This window comes from Petaurus breviceps, unplaced genomic scaffold, assembly GCF_028583685.1.
Source record: "Petaurus breviceps papuanus isolate PSGF00001 unplaced genomic scaffold, PetGlider_PUasm1.0 220, whole genome shotgun sequence".
NCBI lineage: Eukaryota > Metazoa > Chordata > Mammalia > Diprotodontia > Petauridae > Petaurus > Petaurus breviceps.
This window is the reverse complement of record NW_027185876.1, coordinates 13192745-13210110: the sequence shown is the minus strand read 5'-3', so window position 1 is coordinate 13210110 and position 17366 is coordinate 13192745. Positions and strand designations below refer to the sequence as shown.

General features: G+C 35.5%; 1 protein-coding gene across 1 annotated transcript in view; it reads right to left on the bottom strand.

The window, feature by feature from the left end:
* Positions 1 to 10630: 10630 nt before the first annotated feature.
* ADGRL4 (adhesion G protein-coupled receptor L4) overlaps positions 10631 to 17366 on the bottom strand; it is a 140469-nt gene continuing 133733 nt past the window's right edge. Inside the window, exons 14-16 of the mRNA XM_069094626.1 lie at positions 14764 to 14855; positions 12392 to 12560; positions 10631 to 12073 (exon numbers count right to left, since the gene is read on the bottom strand). Of these exons, the coding sequence (XP_068950727.1) occupies positions 12011 to 12073; positions 12392 to 12560; positions 14764 to 14855 (324 nt within the window). The 3' untranslated portion in view covers positions 10631 to 12010. The remainder of the gene's footprint in view (positions 12074 to 12391; positions 12561 to 14763; positions 14856 to 17366) is intronic.

Here is a 17366-nt window from a genome sequence, read left to right as displayed (position 1 = left end):
TCTCTCTCTGTCTCTCTGTCTCTCTCTGTCTCTCTCTCTCTCTCTCTGTCTCTCTCTCTCTCTCTCTCTCTCTCTCTCCCTCTCTCTCTCTCTCTCTCTCTCTCTCTCTCTCTCTCTCTCTCTCTCGTTAGGCACTTATGTAGTACAATGGATAGAGTAACTGGGCCAGGAGTCAGGAAGACCTGAGTGCAAATGGCATTTAGTAGGTGTGTGTCCCTGAGCAAGTCACTCTACTTGTCTCAGTTTCCTCATCTGTAAGATGAGGACAATAATAGTACCTACCTCCCAGGGTTGTTGTGAAGATCAAATGAGATAACAATTGTAATTGACCTGAGTTCAAATCCGGCCTCAGACACTCAACACTTACTGGCTGTGTAAGTCACAACCCCAATTGCCCTCCAAAAAGACAAAAAGAAAGAAGCAGCTGAGTGATACAAGAAATATATCAGTATGGGGAGTCCTTCTGCCTACTCACAAATTTGTTAGAGAGAAATGAGAAATTGGTTTGAGGAAGAAGACAGAACAAGTTAGAGCAGTGGATGAGTGTTGAAAATGGGAGATGATGAATATGAAGAATCATCTAACTCACTCAAGTTTAGGAAGGCTTTGAACAAAATATCACAACAGTATTACACTGAATGAAGAAAGAGCTGTTGTGATAGCCAAGCAGGCTTAAGCTAAGGAATAAGTAGCCTGTGGGGCAATACCAGTCACCAGAAAGAAGGATGCATTAGAAACTAGGGAGTCTGAACACCACTTGGACAAAGGTTGTATGTCAACATGTGGTTTCTCTCTGTAGAGGGTAGCCAGTAGTCACAACTTACATCAGGTTGTAGTTGCCAGGAGTCATTTTTTGTTGCTCCATTCTTACCACCTAAAATTTCCAAAGTTCACTTGGTGGTTAGGGCAATGACCTCTTTGCCAGCCTCTCCTCCTTTCTCATCCCCCCCCTCTCCCTCCAGATACTGGATGCTCTTTCAAATTCACTTCCATCACATTAAAGAAAGAAGATAAAATAATCATTTTCATGCTGCCCAACTTGGTCTTTTGTAGCTGTGATATTGCAATATGGCTCTAAGTCTAAGAGGAAACAAAACCACATGTCTCAAGGACAAGTTTGGGGGAAACCTGTTATTACCTTTTCTTTCTCTCATTTTTTCTGTGTGTATGTGAACAATTTTAAGGGTAATTGTACTTTAATAGAGACTCTGTTATTTACAATAACTGAAAAGTGGAAGGTAGAAAAATAGGAGTGATTTTAGTCCTATTCAAAATGTTGCTGTGACTTAGAATCATAGAGTTGAGGAGGTCCCACCACCTATCTGATGCACGGACTCCCTCAACAGTAATATTTCTGTTTGAACAACTGTAGTATCAAGGTGCTGAGAGAGAACGAGAGATAGATAGATAGAGAGAGAGAGATAGAAATTTACAAATATTTTCCTCATAACATATCTTTTAAAGTAAGTAGGATATCATTATCCCAATTTTACAGATGAGGAAACAGGTGTAGTAAGGTTGTGGATTGCCCATCCTCATACAGCTACTATCAGAAGTATGACTCGAACACAGGCCTTATTAGTCCCCATCCATTGCTCACCATATGTAAGAAAGTCTTGAGGTGAGAGGACTTAAGGGTTTGTTATTTGCATTAGAGTATGGAGTTCCAGTAGTGATGTGTAAAGTATGGAAACCACAAATCTATGAAAGTATTAATGTGCACCCTCATGAGGCCCCCAGATATTTTCTTTTTGTAGGGTAAACCTTCCTGGTTCCTTTACCTGACCCTTGTGTAATTATCATCTAGATGTCTTTCAGTTCTACAGTGGTCTCCTTTGACTAGTGTACCTAGATAAGGATATAATATTCAATGTTTACTCTTAGACTTCTAAAAAACTATTTATTTTTTTTTGTTTCATTTTAAGTTCCAAACTGTCTCCCTCCCTTCCCACCTTGCACTAGAGAAGGCCACCATTTCACACACACACACACACACACACACACACACACACGTACGCAGTGCATATTCAAATACACATATATAAATATATACAAATACACATATATACATATATATGATATACATATTACATTAATGTAAAACCATACCATGTATACTTCTATTTATCAGTTCTTTCTCTGGATGTGGGTGACAGCTTCCCTCATAGGTCCATTGTAGTTGATTTAATTATTTATAATACTCAGAATAACTTAGTTGTCCATGGTTGTTCTTCGAGCAGTATTGCTATTACTATATGCAACATTCTCTTGATTCTTCTCATTTGACTCTTGGTCTTTTCATTCAAGTCTTTCCATGGTTTTTCTTTTCTTTTTTTCTTTTATGTCTTTTTGGAGGGGAGGAAGGCAGGGCAATTGGGGTTAAGTGACTTGCCCAAGGTCACACAGCTACTATTAAGTGTCTGAGGATGGATTTGAACTCAGGTCCTCTTGACTTCAGGGCCAGTGCTCTATTCACTGCACCACCTAGCCACCCCAAATGCTTTTCTGCATGGGCCGGGCATCGAACTCAGGCCTCCCGCATGGCAGGCAAGAATTCTACCACTGAACCATCCATGTACGACCAATCACCACTCTTAAGGTAAAGGCACGGTTCATCCAGTAAACACATTCAATGAATTGTATTATTATTTAGACCAGTGGTGTCAAACTCAAATAGAAACAGGGGTCATAAAACTATTCTCTGAATTGTATGCTGACTTAGAAAATCTAACATTATCTATTTTCGGTTGTATTTCTATTTATTTTGCTAAATATTTCCTGATGACATTTTAACCTGGTTCAGCATTACTCAGGAGTGTTGCAGGCATTGTGGCTCATAGGCCCTGTGTTTGATACCTCTGATTTGGGTCATATTTGTCTACCCTGTCTCTAAGGATTTCATGAGATCCTTTGTTGAATCGTCCTGACAGACTGAAAGCTCCATAAGGGTAAGCACTATCCTTTGTTTGGACTTTGCATCTTCCCCAGGGTGTGGACTTATTAAGTACTTCATAAATATTTGTCTAATTTAATCTTCGAATTATTGAAATCCAAAAATACTGTATACACAGTTTCTCTGAGCTAATTAGAAAGGTTAATAGTTTAATCTGGCATGACTTGTTCTTAGCTAACTCATGCTGATTCCTAGTAATTGCCATTTCTCTTCCTAAATCCTTTCAAAAAACCTGAAAAATCAACATTAATGGCACTCATATGTAGTTTACAAAATCCCTTTGAACATCAGGTCATTTGTTCATTTATAGTTTTCTGTTACCTTATTTTTTAAACTTTCTATGGACAGCATTTCAGGGATTCTATCTCCTGAGGACTGCTTTAGGAGCATCCCAAATACTCTGTCATTTTGTCATCATTGGAATTTTCTTTCACATACCTATTAATTGTTTATATGCTTTGTTTTTTGACCTACCCATTATTTAGGATTTCATTAGTAAGTCTCCTTTAGGATCTATGTTCTTTTGTTTTTACTTCTTGAACTGATTACTTGTACTATAGTGTCTAAAGTATGTGTTTGTTATTTCCCCCTTTTTATATTTGTTTGCAGTGTCTTTGCACCCTAATGATAAATTTTTATTAAATTCCATGTAGGGCTAAGAAATGTGTATGTTAATAGTTCAGTTTAGAAGATGTCATTAGTTTTTTTAGCTATAATTTCTCCAGAAATTTGTTCAGTTCTATAGTTTCCCCTTTGTTTATATTTCTATTAGATTTGTCCAGAGCTGAAAGAATATTAAAATCTCCCACCACTATTGTCTAAACATATGTATCTTCTTGTAATTCAGTTAATTTTTCTTGAAAAATTTAGAAGAGTTTGGAGCATGCAAATTTAACTTTGATTTTTATGTATTGTCTATGGTTCCTTTCAGCATAATACAGTTTATTCTCTTCTTTTAAGTTGTGAATTTTTGTTTTTACTTTGACTGATAGCATGATTCCAACTCCCATTTTTAAAAATTCATCTGGTAGACAGTAAATTTTATTCCAATCCCTCATTTCTATTGTGTATGTTATTGCTTTTTATATGTTTTTCTTCTAAATAACAAATCGTGGGGTTTTGTTCTTTTATCTGATTTGTAATTTTTCACATTATTGGAAAGTTTAATCCATTTACATTAAAACCATGAAGATTAATTTTATATTTTATTTCATTTACTTTTAATATTATATTTCTGAGTTAGGATTCTCCCTTCCCTCTTTATCTGTAAATATAGAACATTGTTTCTTCAGTTATTTGAATTCAATCAACTTGAACACATACCTTTCCCAGTGGGTTTCTACCCCTCCCTCTTACTGTCCCTCCAAACTCTTTCCCTTTTTTGTCCCCCTTTCCCCAATTTTGGAGTATTGCTTACTTTATTAATTCCTTTTACTTTCTTTATTTTACCTGGTTATTTAACTTGTCCCCTCTTTTCCCCCCTCTTAGTTATGTAGTCAAGTAAAAATACCCTTTCTTTGTCTCTGCTTCAAGTTGTTTGTTAGTTTTAAATTACATCTTCTGTGTTTTTTTCTAAAAAAAGATTTCAGTTCTCATTCTCTTAACTATTTTTCTTCACTTTCTCTTCTAGAGTTTTATTCTTTGATTTGTGGCCCCCATACTTATTTATTCCTTCTTCAACCTCTGTATTCTTCATGGAAATTCCATAATTTTCTATTTATTTAGTGTGATTTTTATTGTCTCACAATGTGACAAATTATTTCTTGATAGATATTTTTCATTCTTTGTAAATGGAAAATACTTCATACTCTTTTCAAGGTAGAGTATTTTTTGTTTTTTGTAGCAGTGGAGCTTAACATAGCAGCATGAACATAGTAGGCATAATTGACAATTGTTGAAGTGAATTGAATTAAATTTCAGAATTTCAAAGTTGAAAAGGACCTGAGAGGTCATCTAAGATATTAATACCTGATGTCAATGATACAAATGGTATACCCAACAAGTGACCATCCAGCACAGACTTAAGGCTTCTAGAGATGTGGAACTATCTACCTCCCAAAAGAACCTATTCTACTTTGGGGTAGCTCTAGTTATTAGGAAATTGTTACTTATATAGAGTGGGTAACTATGTCTATATGACTTCTGCTGATTGCTTCCAATTCTGACATGTAGAGTGGGGAAAAACACATACAATCCTTTGTTCATTTAACTGTCCTTCAAATGTTTAAAGACAGGGCAGTCAGCTCCTTTGCTCTAGTCTCCATTGCCCAAATCTCTTTTAGAGGCTAAACTTATAAAATTATTTTAATAGAAAGGGAGCATAGTGGACAGGGCACTGGACTTGGAGTCATGAAGATCTGAAGGCAAATCCTTCTTCAGGAATTTACTATTTGTGTGACTCTGAGCAGGTCACTTAACCCTTATGGTCCTTAGTTTCCTCATATGTAATATGGAAATAATAATAGCTCATATCTCACACAATCATGAGAATAAAATGAAACTATACATATACATACATACACATGTATACATACATATATTTATGAAGCACTTCCAAACCGATAAATGCTAGCCATTATTATTATTCAGTTTATCTTTATATAACATTAGTTCTTTTCAATATGAAAAGACAAGACCACCTTACACAAAACAAGAGTAAAATGTAAAAAGTTTTGTTTTAATCAAAGACCCTATGTTTGGAAGATATTATAGAAAATGACTGCTTATATTTAAAACCAAATTTATTAATATGTAGATCATGTATATAACACATTAAAATTACAAATCACCTCACAAAATGGCACCCATAAATAGGAAGGTAAACTGAGTCTAAAAGAGTTGAAATGAAATATGCATAAGCTAAAGAAGGAAATCCATGTTGTCTCTAAATATTGTTTAAAAACTACTCATACAATTCTTACAACATTTGTTATTGAAATTCCTAAGTTAAAAATTTATAAGTTGCATAAGGAATTTGCAAAGACTGGGTAATTAAGTATTACATTCTTTTGTACTGAGTGAGCCCTGCATTTGAGAGAAGGGTGAGCTCAGAGAATGGAGTAGTCAAGAGTGGTCTCACAGCAGATTGAACCCAGGTCTCTAGACTCCACATTCAATCCTATTTCAACTATATAATGCTTCTTGTCTCATTTTCCTCTGATCCTTACTCAATTACTTCTAACTTGACAGAATTTGGGGATATACATCATCATTTCTTCAAAGACAAGCAGCTGCTTCCCCCTCAGAGTGTCCAGCCTTGAAGGCATTTCAGGTAGGGGGGACAGCAAGAATAGAGGTGTGCAGATGGGAATTAGTGTGAGATTGGCTTGAAAACATTCAACAAACATTTATTAATCACTAAAATGTGCAAGTCACTTTACTGGGTGACAGGAATATATTTTCTTTTAAAAGAAAAGAAAAGGGGAAAAAGACAGTCTCAGACTTCAAGGAACTTATATTAGGGAAGATGTAACAAGTATACAGATACCAGATGATACAAGATCAAGTAATATTGAAGTCCTGGTGGGACAATTCTAGATGTTCTGAAAGCAACTGGCTAAGTAGGATGAGAGTTCATGGGAGACATTAGGGATGGATGCTTACATTTGGGGGTTATCTGTGTAGAGATGATAATTGGACCTATATGACATTTTGAAAAGATCATTAAAAGAAAAACAAAACATAGAGAGAAAGAAGAGGTCTTAAGAGAGAACCTTACGGGACACTCACACTTAAGGGATAAGCGTAAGGCAAAGAATGAACAGTGGAGACTGATAAGTTTTCAGACAGGAAGAAGAATGAGTCTAAAGTAGTTTATAGAGACCAAGAGTGGAGAGCGTATCCTTGAAGAGAGCAAGAAGGATCCTTTTGGCTCTGTATTCCCAATGCTTAGAACAGTGCCTAGAACATAGTAAGCTTTTAATAAATTCATGTTTATGCACTGGTTGTTTATGAGACAGGATGGATCCTAGCCTGATTCAATCAGAAGATGTATATAGATAAGCAGTGAGAAGTAACTGAAAACAGGGTGTGGCACAGGGGTTGTACGTCTTGGCTGCCAGGTGAAGAATTTAAACTTGGTACAAATGGAAATAGGGAGCTACTGAAGAGTATTGAGTGTAGTTTTACATCATGAAAGTAGTATATGACAGTGTCATCTATGCTCAAATAATCATAAACTGTTTTATCTTCTCTGTATTTATTCATAAATCTCTTTTCTTCCTACTAAAATGTAAGAATGGATTGTGAACCGATTCAATTCAATTCAATTCATATAGATTTGTTAAGTTCCTGCTTTGTGCAAGGCACTGGACACTGGGGATACAAGGACAAAATTAAGTCCTGTCCTCGTGGAGCTTTCATTTTATCGAATGTATGTAGCATGATCTTGTAAGTTTTTGTAAAGGATATCACTGCGTCTCATACTTTTACTTTTATCCTTCCCATTTTAAAAAAAGTTTAGCTCATGAAGTCTGTTCATACACCCCTTTCTTGCCTACCAAAATAATACATGTGAAATCGCCACTCATTTCAAGAATGATTTCTATACACCCGTAAGATTTTACCTATCCATCTCAGAGGGGGAGAGGAGAATTGGATTCAGGAAAATGCATTTACTATTAATGATTTTATTAGTATAATAATGAAAAATTTCCCAGGCTGGTTACATTTTGGGGCTATCTATGCAAATGTGGATTATGGATTTCCAAATAGTTTTGTAATGAAAGTAAGGGGTAATGACTTAAGTTCTCAGTGCCCCAGGAGACTGACTACCATATAGCCTGGCTGCTGATTGGCAGAAGGAGTCATCACCTCTTCTCTGAACTATTACAATAGACTCCTAAAAGATCTCTGTGCTTGTAGTCTCTCCCAACTCTGTATCATCCTCCACTCAGCTGCCAAATTGATTTTCCTAAATGAGGGGTCTGCCCTTGTTCAAGAAACTTCAAGTGATTCTTCTAGCGTCCTCCAAAGCTCCTCTCTCTGGCCTTCACAATCTGAATCAAATCTATCCTTCCAGGCTAACTACACTTTTCACATCCTCTGTGTTCCAGCCAGTCTGGTCTACTCGGAGATTCCCATACATAACAATCCACCTCCTATCTCTGTGTCTTCTCATAGACTTACTCCAAAGACTGAAACTATCTGCCTTCTTATTTCTGCTTCTTGGAATACAGAGTTGGCTCATTTTAACTGTTACCTTCTTCAAGGAGTCTTCTCTTATTCTTCAGATGGTGGTCTCCTCTCTCCTCCCTTCAACTGTGCATTTGTTGTTGCTGTGTGTGTGTACACACACATATGTATGTGTATATATGTGTATACACACATAAATATACACACACAGACACACAAAATAGGCAGCTAGGTGGGGCAGTGGATAGAGTGCTGGGCCTGGAGTCAGGAAGACTCATCTTCCTGAGTTCAGATCTGGTCTCAGGCATGTCCTATCTATGTGACTCTATGAGAGTCACTTAACCCTATTGATCTCAGTTTCCTCATTGGTAAAGTAAGATGGAGAAGGAAGTGGTAAACCACTCCAGTGTCTTTGCCAAAAAAAACCCCAATGGTATTACAGCATTGAACACGACTCAAAATAACTAAACAACAGCAAATATATATATATATATGTATATATACACATAATAATAGCAATATATATTTATATATATGTATACATACACACAATAATAGCAATATATATTTATATATGTGTATATATATACACACACATACACTGAGTTTATATATATGTGAACTCAGTAGAATGTAAACTTTTTGAGGGTATGAACTGTTTTTGGTATTTGTATCCCCAGTGCCTAAAACATTATAGGTACTTGATAAATACTTGTTGATTGATTTATTGAGTTTCCATATCAAGAACTGACTGTACTGATCAGATTGTAAATCCAATCCGCTTGACCAATACCAAAGAAAAATAGAGGCAAGTGACATGTTGAATACAGAGTAGGTCTCAAAGCCAGGAAGTCTTATATTCAAGTCCTGTCTCTAACATATCCGGGCTCTCTGACCTTGGGTGAGACACTTAACCTCTCATTGTTCTAGGTCACTCTAAGACTATAAGTTACCTGCATTTCAAGAGGGAGTTCCTTATACCAGTGAAATCAGAGATCTAGTCCTTATCCTTAACTCTGTACATTGTTGATCAACATATCTGTGTCCTTTTTGTTTCAATCATGAAAACATGGCACTTTGGCTTTTCCCTCCAAGATTACGTTCTATTTACTTTGCTTGTATTTTGTATGAACTTATTTATTTACATGTTGCTTTCCTCATTAGAATGTGAGCTCTTTGAAAGTAGGCACTATCTTTTTTTGGTTACACTATCACTTAGCACAGTGACTGGTATGTTAATAAATGTTTGTTGATTGATTGATCAATAATTAACTTGCATATGGGTATAGCTAGAATGTTTCCTGCCTAAAGTAAAAATACTTATTTTCTTGTCTCGGTACTGCCATTAACCTTGGAAGAGGACATTTAAATAGCATGGCTTCACTTTTCCTATCCACAAAATTGACTCAATGATAATCAAAACTTACATTTTTTGCAGCAGAGTTTTACAAAATGCTGACCTTACAAGCACTCAGTGAGGTAGATAGCACACACATTATTTATTCTTGTGTTACAGAGGAAGAAACTGAGATTTGATGAGACTCAGGGAGACTGATCAGTGCTCAGATATAAATGCACTTCTTCTGGGAGACTTTGTTCAAGTCAGCTCTCCTCTTTGGGGCTTCATATGAAGACAATTGATCGTTTCAATTTCAATTCTAAAGATATGCTCTAAGTACTCTGGTCTGACTCTTCTTGTTCATTATTCTATATCCCAAATAACCCCTATTTTAGGAAATGACTCCTGAAGACAGATGAACAGAATGCTGGTCCATAAAATGTCACAGCATACAGTTTTAAGGTGAGGAACATGGGGGAAAGTACATAGTTAGCAAGGCTAAACAATTGGTCATAGTACATTAATGTTTAACTTTGATCATGTTTGAGTCAGGAGCATTTCCAGTGTAGCACAGAAAATATGATAGAAGTTTCCAGACATATGATTTGCAATCCCCCCCTTTTTTTTAGCAAGTAAACAAACCATTTTTTTCTTAGATAGGGCATTTCATTCCTCCCATATGAAACCTGGTAAGAGAAATACAAGGCTTTCTCTATTTGGCAGCAGGAACCCTTCCCTGTGCCCCCACCCCCAATTGTCTTCTTAGAAGACAGGTTTCCCACTGACATCAATGGTAGCATTGATGAATATACAGTATCCTGGGTTTTAGGTTTGCCATATGGATCTGTGACTGGGATCTTGCTCCTAGAGATGTCATTACATAAACATCGCCATTGCTTCTTATCCTCTGTGCTCTCAGACAAATTACTTTGCTCGGTATCACCCAGACTATTGCAGTCATTACGCAGTAGGAAAGTGTGTTTCCTGGGCCAGCCAGCCTGATGGTAACTCACACATGCCCCCGCACATGTGGCCACTTAATAAATATCCAGTCAGGATGATATTTCTGACAGGCCACAGACTGTCCATGTAATAGACAAGGAGCTGAAAGGAAAGTGACCAGCCAGGACACTCATCAAATGTATAAGGCTTAAGAATTTCCATCTCATTTTTGGTGAAAACTAAGAAAAGCTGATGCAAGAAAATTTCTTTCAGGCATTAGTTTATTTGGTAGGGGAGCATTTGTAGGGCTTGGTTTAAATATGAAAGAAGTAGTTTTTAAAGTAAAAGTGAAATATTCCATATATTGATCTAATTCACATGGCAGCAATTATTACATTTAATTTTGCAATTATTTCTTTGAGGGAAAAATGGTAATTATTTTCCATTAGGAAGATAGACAGTACATTTTCCCACACATGTTCTAACAAAACATCTATAGAAAAGTTTTCAGGGAAGATATGACAGCAATTCTTAGTGATTTCTTTGTTATAAATAACATTTTTTTTAAAAAGGTACTTTTTAAAACAGAAAAGTTAAGTTATGCAGTTTCATATTTACAAAGCCCTTTGACAAATAAGAATCATGTGGGGAGTTTGGTAATGGGCTCTACAGGACTTCAGAAAACAAAAAACGAAGCATCTAAAAAGAGCAGCTCCGCCAAAGATAACATTCACTTCAGGAAATCCAAGTTCAATAGAAATATCTGCTCTATATACAATGTTTTTACATTTAATGGCATGTATAGCAATGGGCCTTTGACATACGCAGGCAGTAGCTTGACCATTACATCAGGTTATACATTTCTCTAGCATTTATTTTTTTTTACCTAATTAAACTCATAAAGGCATAGAAATGAAGAATCAGCAAAGAACAATTACCTGCTGACAATTAACTTGAGAAGTGACTGAGTGTCTCCCAGAGTATTATTCACAGAACGAAACTGATTTCTCTAAGAGGGGTCTATACGTTGTTGTCATAGAAATGTAACTTGAGAGTATTTCCTTTAGTTTCTGAAAGGGGTTTATTCCTTCTAGTCCTTATTTTGTCCTCACCATTTCTTAGCTATTTTACATGGACAAGTTTACCAGAAGGACAACTGAATGTTTTGAGTAGCCATTTTCTTTGAATATTTTGTTCTTCTCTTCCTTCATTCCTATTCCAATGGCCCACTTTAGGTGGAGTTCATTACTAAAGGAGGGAGGGAGACATGTTTTAAAGGCAGAATTCAGGAAAAAAAGTGGTTCTTTCATGTTATTTGATCATTCCTTAGGTAAGAAATAAGATTTTTGATAGATGTGGCTCTATCTTTAATAAGAGTTCAATCCCTCCCCACTTATCTGGTCTATTATTTTTGACGCCAATTTATAGTGTCTTATAGGAATATATAGAGTAGCTGCAAAAGGTAGAATTCATTGACTTGCAGATTTCATGACAGTCTCTATCCTGTAGATGGCATGACTGACTTGAAGTCTGATTGTCCAGTAGGTCACTTGGTGTTTTTACAATACCGTATTTCATTAATTAATAACATTTAAGTCTGGTTTCTCTCTTAATACCTGTGTTGAGTTGGAATGTCCTTTTATTTACCGTAAGCAGCCAGAACAACAAGGAACGTTTTTGAATAACCTATAGTATTCTTCCTGAATCTGTAAAAAAAATGAAGGCAAGCAAAAGACATAATTCATTACCTTTACAGAAATCCATGAATTTACTCATAGTAAAATTCCACAATCTCTTATACTGATTTTCAAACCAAGGACATCATAAGACTATCATGCTGAGATGCTTAAATATCCACATGTGAAACTCTTCAGAAACAATCAGTAACAATGGTGATGAGGTTCACTGTCTTTAGGAACTGAAGGCCAAGGAATGAATTCTCTTCTGATAGGGATCTTCATTCATTGGGGTATCAGTCTTATGAATAGCAAGTATGAGATACTGAATGAAGGTGAAATACTTACTTTTCTGGATAAAACACAGAGAAATATGAAGATGAACATCCCCTGGAAAGCATTGCTGATTGTGAAAAGGTATGCCGTCACTACTGATGCATGTACAACATGGAGAACCCCAAAGATCCAGGTGGTTCCAAGAAGGAAGAGCAGGGCCAGGGCTCCCCGTGCACATGACCTAAATCATATTTATAACATTACGAAGGAGGCTTCAGTACATTGTTTGACACCCTCAAGTTTTCCATGATTACACTGTGGAAAATTCACAAGCCTAAGAGTTTTCTTCTTAAACAAAGACCAAAAATAATTTTGAATTATGAAAAAAGAAATCTTACTGTAGTTACATGGGATGGCCTTTAGGGTGTGCTGCTGTACTGCTGCAAGAACTTATAGCTAAAAGCAGGCTATGTATAGCATTTAAAAAGTGGATAATTTTTTCTTTTTAAAAGAGACTTTCTTAATCTGAAAATGTTTTTCCCCCCTCCCCCCTTCTGGTATACTGCAGACCAATATGATTTGATTTGAAATCTACTGTTCATGTAAGTCCCAAAGGTAAAACATATATCTGTTATGAAGTATTTCCCCCAAGAAACCTTGAAAAATGTGCTGTGTGCTCATAGGTCAGCCCATGTGCACAACATCAAAAGAATTTTCTGGCTTCCTTTCAGATGCGATACAGAAGAAGGTGCAGGATATAAAACTAGATTTTCTTCTTTTTGATCTTACAACACAAATGTCTCTCAATTCTTCCAGGGTCAGAGTACTGATGTCTCTATGTTAGAGGCACATAGTATGTTTGTGTATGTATATCACAAGTATATAATATATGTGAATATGTGCATAATACATATGGGCATGTGTGTGTATACACACACTATGACAGAAAAGAACTGTCTATGACTTTTGGTGAAATATTATACAACCTTATTCACTGACTATACTGATGACTTTCATTGCCTTGAAAATGAAGTAACTAATGATTGCTTTCTCATTCATTCTTAGTCCAATCACTCCTTAGTACGGAAGATCTTTTAGCCCTATTCCTTAGAAAATGAATCATTTTCAACTTCATTAAAACCAGCTCCCTCCATGAGACTGTGGAGGGGAAGGAGTAACAGAAAGTCATCAATCACACAATAGCTAAATCCTAACTATAAATCTGGTGCAACACATGGAAACTGCAGGAGTGTTTCTAAGCAACACAAACAGTACGTTGTTTTCAATGTTCCCTATTGTACACTTCAGCTTTCCCTGCACAAACGGTTTTCAAGGTCTCAATAAATCAGTTTTAAGGAGAGAGCTGATGGAGGAAATCATGGCAACATGCAAACTAGGACCAATTCTCCACCCCTCAAAAATATCTTTCCATGATTTTGTCCTTCTTAGAAGGAAAATCACTAAGAAATGACCTTTCCTTTTCTGAGCACAATCCCTATCACTTTTTACAGAATAATTACTGACATTTATATAGTGTAAGCCATTGTCCTGATGTTCAAAGAAATCAAGAAAGGCCCCTACCATGTTGGGAAGACCCCCCCTGTGGCCAACTTGGAGGCTATAGAGAAGAATAATACAGAAATGGGAAGCTTGGATAGTTTGAGACCTCAATGTTCAGTGAGGATACGCATCAGTGAAATTATTGGTTCATTGGAGGACTTGAGTAAATGGCACTTTATGTTTCACTAAGCACCATCTAGCATAATAACAATAATAAAAGACAGCATTTTATGTATGGTCTACTATTTTCCAGGCACTGTTCTAAGAGCTTTACAAGCATTATTAACTCATATGTCCTCTCAACAGTCCTGGGAGGTAGGCGATATTACCATGATACCCATTTGACCATTGAGGAAACTGAGGTAAATAGACTTGCTCAGGGTCTCTATAGCTGTTAGTGTCTCAGGTCTTCCTGACTTCAGACCCAGCACTCTCTACTCTGCCACCTAGCTGACTCTAGAATGTAAGTTCCTTGACGTCATCAACTCTTTTGCTGTTGTCTTTGTACTCCTAATTCTTGTATATAGTAAGCATTAATAAATGATTAGTTAATTGAATTATAATCTCATTTGAACCTCACAACAAACTTGTGGCTTTACAAATAAGGAAACTGACTTTGACAGATTAAATGTCTCATCTAGCGTCATGAAGCTAATATGTGAGGCAGAATTTGAACTCAGATCTTCCTGACTCCAAAACCCACACTCAATCGATTACAGCAAGTTAGATTATCTATGGCCATTAAAATCTTACAATTTAGGAAATGATATTGCAAAATAATGAGGTTAAAATTGCTATTTTCTGAGTACTTTGGCCACAGATTATTTGTAGTATAGATTAATGCAGGGTCTACCTTGCCAATGGAGACTTAGAAGGAAACTTACCTTATATTTTCATAACAACTAACTTCTGGTTTTAGCATTGCAGTGTGTCGAAAAACTTTGTAGATGATCACCCCAAAAGCCAGCAGATTAACCTGGGGAAACATATTAATTTCAATTGACAGTGGAATAATTTTGAATGTTATGATTAGAGGCATATTGAGGAAGATGAGAAAAGAGGCAAAGATTTCACATTGTAAGGAGTCTAGAGAATTCAGAGCAGTTTTAAATCTTAGTAAAGCAAAATCCTTTAATAGACATGAGTCAAGCAAATCTGTAACTCAACCTAATCTTAACATTATCGCCAGAAATGTTTATTGATTTCTTTTTTAGGTAAATCTCCCCTATTCCCAGTGTAGATTATTTTAAGCAGATGCCAAAAAGGCTCTTCAGATTTCCCACTATCATACATATTGATCAGGGCATATCTTCTGTTGCCAGCAACATCAAAAGCTCACTGTGCATGGAGGTCATTTTGGGTTTGGAAAGTATTGGGAATAATTTAGAAAACAATTTTGATAGATCCTTCACTGAATGACATGGGTTATATTTTTACAAGGGTTTCCATGAAGAATGCTATTAGTGACTTTTCTGAGAAAAATAGTTGCTCTCTGTTGAAATAGACAAGGGGGATCTAAAAGAAAACCAGAGCCTTTAGTGAATAATGATCAATTCCCCCATATATAGTCAAACACCAAATAAATGTCTGTTTAATTGAATTAAAAGCTGTTGCTATGTTTTGTCAGATTTCATGAAGTGTCCTGCCCTTCATCCTGTTCTAGATTAATCTCACAGTACCGATGATTGGGATTTATTTTCTTTCCTACATTTTGTGTCAAAATCTCTTCAAATATTTATAAGGTAATTTTTTTCCCTGTGAGGCATTCAGATTCTATTAACATATGCTTACTTGTAATTTAATTCTTTGCATTTGATACCATGAACTAAATATATATGTTTCTTTCCTATAATTTTTATCTTAAATTTTTTTAAAAAAAGATAGCCATTATTATTTATCTGTTTGGAGGATAAAAGTCCCTTGTCATTATTTGTCTTTGTAAATTTTTAGAAATTAGTTCAGCTTATATTGGAGGGGGTGGGTGTCTGACAAAAAGCAAACTTTGCTTTAATTATGTACTTATCTCTATATGAAATACTCAAATCCAAATGAACATAGTGGTCTCAATGTGTAGAGGCAAGAGTATTAGATGGGAATTAACAAGATTTTTAGGTTCTTATCCTAGATCTTTCACTCTTTCACTTTGTGAGATCTTGGACAAAATAGCAATTTTCTTTGGCCTTCAATTTCTTCAATTATGAAATGAGGGCATTGCACTGGAAAGCTTCTATAGTTCCAGCTCTGTGATAAAAAATATTGAGGTTATTCACATTTAGATAAATATTCTTTTGTTAAATAGCTCATCCTTATGATATTAATACTTTATATTTGTTTAGTATTTCCTAGGTTTCAATTCACTTTGATTCAAATTCCCCAATGTGAGTCTCATAATGTCCTATGAAACATAAATTCTTCAAAGGTAATAAACTGGCACCCATTTTGCAGATGTCCTAATTGACAGTAATGATCCCTTTGAAAAACCATGGTACTCCTCATCTAGGATTTTTTTTTCTGACTACTACTCTTGCTTTGAATATGTTTTCCAATGGTTTTTAACTTTTGAAACTATGATAGACAAAATTATAATGATCAGCTAACTTTTAAACAAATCACAATAGGGAATTTGTTAAGCTTCTATTGTCTTTGTGTCTGGAACTAACTAATTGGAAACCTATTTTTTATGATCTATTTTATGAGTTGTTGGAAATTTTATAAATTGCTATGTATGCTACAACTTCAACCAAAGGGCAGGTCCAGTATTTGCTAAAATATAGCCCTAAAAGCATAAATAAAAGGAACTAAAGAATTTCATGCTGTTGCTTCTCTATGGGGTTGATCTTTGGAAGCAAAATCTTATGGGTATAATATAAGATGAGGTTTAAACTCTTCTATACTGGAAAATGTCCATTAATTCTAATTACTTCATTAATTAATTCTAATGGGAATAATGCTTCCCTATCAAGAGGAGAGAAGACCTTTCAGAATTGCAGAGGGAAGATAAAATTGATTTAAATAAATTTAGGTGACAGAATATTTGAGCAGTCATCATTCAGGTAACTATTATGACAAGTAATATTTTTATGTAATAATTTCCAATGTCATAAAAATATCTGACTATCCCAGGGATTCAGTCTTTCTCATGGTATGGACCTCTTCTCAGAAAAATGTTGCATATACTCATAATTGAAGGAAAGGCTAAATTTCATTTAGAAGTTAGTGAAATTGAAGATGTAATTTTTTTTACCAAGTTCACAGTTCTCCTGAAATGTATGAACCCCTGGAGTAGATACTGATTCTAGGTTCTCACAATTCTAAAAGACTATAATTTCTTTCTAGCATCATCAATTAAGACAGCATAGATATTGTATAAGGCAAAATGCTAAAAAAAAATCTCATATGAAATATGCTTCAAGTTACTTTTTCTGTCTCGAAAATATTTGTGAGACATTCTAAGCTACATTGGTTATCTTGGTAAAAACAGGAGTTA